We start from the raw sequence: 2,652 nt of genomic DNA, 5'->3' as shown, positions 1-2,652 counted from the left end.
ATTCATAATAATTGGTAAAGTAAAAGTCAAAGTATTTTTACACGCACTCTAAGAAATGAAGTGTTGAACTTTACTGAACCAAACTGGTTCCACTAAACTGAGTTGAGTAAAACAATTTACATATTTTCTTTAAGATAATGTGTAAATTGCTCATTTTACTCAGCTCGGGTTAATGGAACCAGTTTGGTTCAGTAACACTTATGAGTGTGTACTTGTGTTGTACTTTCCTGAATATTGTGATCAATTTCATGACTTTTACTGAAATACTTTTCTTACCAGTGAAATAAACTTTTACCATAGTCATTTTCTGTTGAGGTATTTTTACTTTTACATAGTTATTTATTTTAAGTATACTTTATAGACCTCTGCCTCATCTAAATCCAAATAAAGCTTTATCTGGACCCAGATCAGTCGTGAAATTTGAGCAAAGGAAAAATATTATTTTTCTGCACTTTCAGTATTTTACAGTAGCATTTACTGTAAATGTATTTAAYGCTGGGCAGCCATGGGCATTTATTTATCTCCTAGACTCCATACAGAAGATGAGGCCTGAGCTGTTACCTCATTCCTTCAGCATGGTCCCAGCCAGAACGGGTTTAGGTCCTGCTCCTTCATGTAAACAAAAGGGACTGATTGTGATATAAAAAAAAAACACCTCAGAGATTATTTTCAGATGTTGACTGTTACTTAATGTAGTTCCCACAATACAGTTTGTACAACAAAGTTAGCTGTAATCAGATTTGTCATGCTGTTAAAAAYGGTCATGTAACACCAGGGGAGTGGGCGGAGCTTAAAGCCTCACTGTCAGCTGCAGACTCAGGTTCCAAAAGTACAACATGGCTGCTCCTGCCATCTCTGCTGGCTTCAAGTCCCAACAATGGAAGACAGCAGGACTGTTAGTTTAGTATTTCAGTACATGTTTATGTGTGCAGTTTTCTACAGTTTATGCTAATTAACTTTAGGTGGCAATGAATTTACTGTAACTCTTTTTACCTTGTAAAGATAATTTACAGTAATTCATTATAGATGTGCAGCTTTTCTATCTTTTACAGTAATTTATTATAGATGTGCAGCTTTTCTATCGATTACAGTAATTTATTATAGAGGTGCAGCTTTTCTATCGATTACAGTAATTTATTATAGAGGTGCAGCTTTTCTATCATTTACGGTAATTTATTATAGAGGTGCAGCTTTTCTATCATTTACGGTAATTTATTATAGAGGTGCAGCTTTTCTATCATTTACTGTAATTCATGATAGAGGTGCAGCTTTTCTATCATTTACGGTAATTTATTATAGAGGTGCAGCTTTTCTATCATTTATGGTAATTTATTATAGAGGTGCAGCTTTTCTATCATTTACGGTAAGTCCCGGGTTTATCACTCAGCTTCTTTCTGCGGAGAGGTAAAGGCCTTTAAAACAAACTTTAGTGCATTCACAAAAAGCGCTCCTGATGTGGATCGGGCCTCAGAGAGGCTAATGGCATCTCCACTCACCTCAGATACTACGGTGCTCTGGAACGTCTCCTTGCTGTACTCCCAGCCCTCTCGGCAGCTCACAGCAGGGTGCCCGTCTTCAGGGGCTGCAGAACCGCTGTGGTTCAGAGATGCAGTGCAGGAAAGTTCAGGACGGCCACTGGAGCCTGTCAGAAGGCTGAAGTTCACGTAGGTCGGAAGGCCGTCTAAGGGCCCCAAAGAGCGGCACAGGTGTGGAGGAACAGCCCCGGTGAACACTGACACCAGCATGTGGAACGCCAGGAAGATCTGAGGTACACAGATCCACACATACAAGATCTTCTGAAACTTCCCAAAGCCTCCAATGACACTGAGGATTTCATCGAAATTCATTCCTGCAGCCACTGAAAACTGTTGGACCTGATCTGGTCTAATTCTGGTGGTCCAGAGGAGCTAGAAGCAGATAAAGGAAGAGAGCTTAACGTTTGTTACAAAAGGAGAGTTACAGTCTGTGGCAGGCAGATGATTAACAGGCAGGAGAATGCAGTCACATCTGCGCTGTGCTCCGCTCTGACAGCAACCTGCCGTTGTTTGGACYGAAGTGTGTGACTGAGCGTAATCTAACCTCAGACTTATGGAAGAGAGGAAGAGTGTGAAGGGAGGTGTCTACTGCTGGAGGGAGGAGGTGTTGTGTCATGGACGAGCTCTGCTTCTATCTCTCCACCCCTCCCTGAAACRTTTCATAAGAATTAATGGAGAAAGCTGTTTTGACTTTACATCAGGAGTTTGTCTCTCAGTCAACACAAGAAAACCTCATTCAGTAGGTAAAGTAGCAAAGAGGAGGGTGAACCCACCTAAATACCTCTAAATGTCGCCTGCTGCCTAAAGGCAGAAGGGAATGCCAATGTCTTTATGTGTGTGTATATGCACCTGGTTTTTACCGTTTAGGACCTTTCTTGTTATAAACATCTACCTTGTCAGAACAGGAGTCCTCGTGGGGACCAAAGATCAGTCCTAACATGGTGGAACACCAACGGGGGTTGGGTTAGGACTAAGGTTTAAATTCAGTTTAGATTAGGGTCTGTTATGTACCGAGTGTCAGGGTTGGGCTACAGAAATGCAAAACACGTGTGTGTGTGTGTGTGTGTGTGTGCGTGCGTGCGTGCGTGCGTGCGTGCGTGCGTGCGTGCGTGCGTGC

At 41.8% G+C, this 2,652-nt stretch overlaps 1 protein-coding gene across 1 annotated transcript in view; it reads right to left on the bottom strand.

The window, feature by feature from the left end:
• Positions 1 to 2,225, bottom strand: part of si:dkey-119m7.4 (organic cation transporter protein) — a gene marked incomplete at its 3' end in the record, with an annotated part of 35,870 nt that extends 33,645 nt beyond the window's left edge. The window contains 1 exon segment of the mRNA XM_014025289.1: positions 1,497 to 2,225. Within this exon segment, the coding sequence (XP_013880743.1) occupies positions 1,497 to 1,847 (351 nt within the window).
• Positions 2,226 to 2,652: the final 427 nt, after the last annotated feature.

The sequence above is a fragment of the Austrofundulus limnaeus genome, unplaced genomic scaffold, assembly GCF_001266775.1.
Source record: "Austrofundulus limnaeus strain Quisiro unplaced genomic scaffold, Austrofundulus_limnaeus-1.0 Scaffold465, whole genome shotgun sequence".
NCBI classification, from domain to species: domain Eukaryota; kingdom Metazoa; phylum Chordata; class Actinopteri; order Cyprinodontiformes; family Rivulidae; genus Austrofundulus; species Austrofundulus limnaeus.
This window is presented reverse-complemented; position numbering and strand designations above follow the sequence as displayed.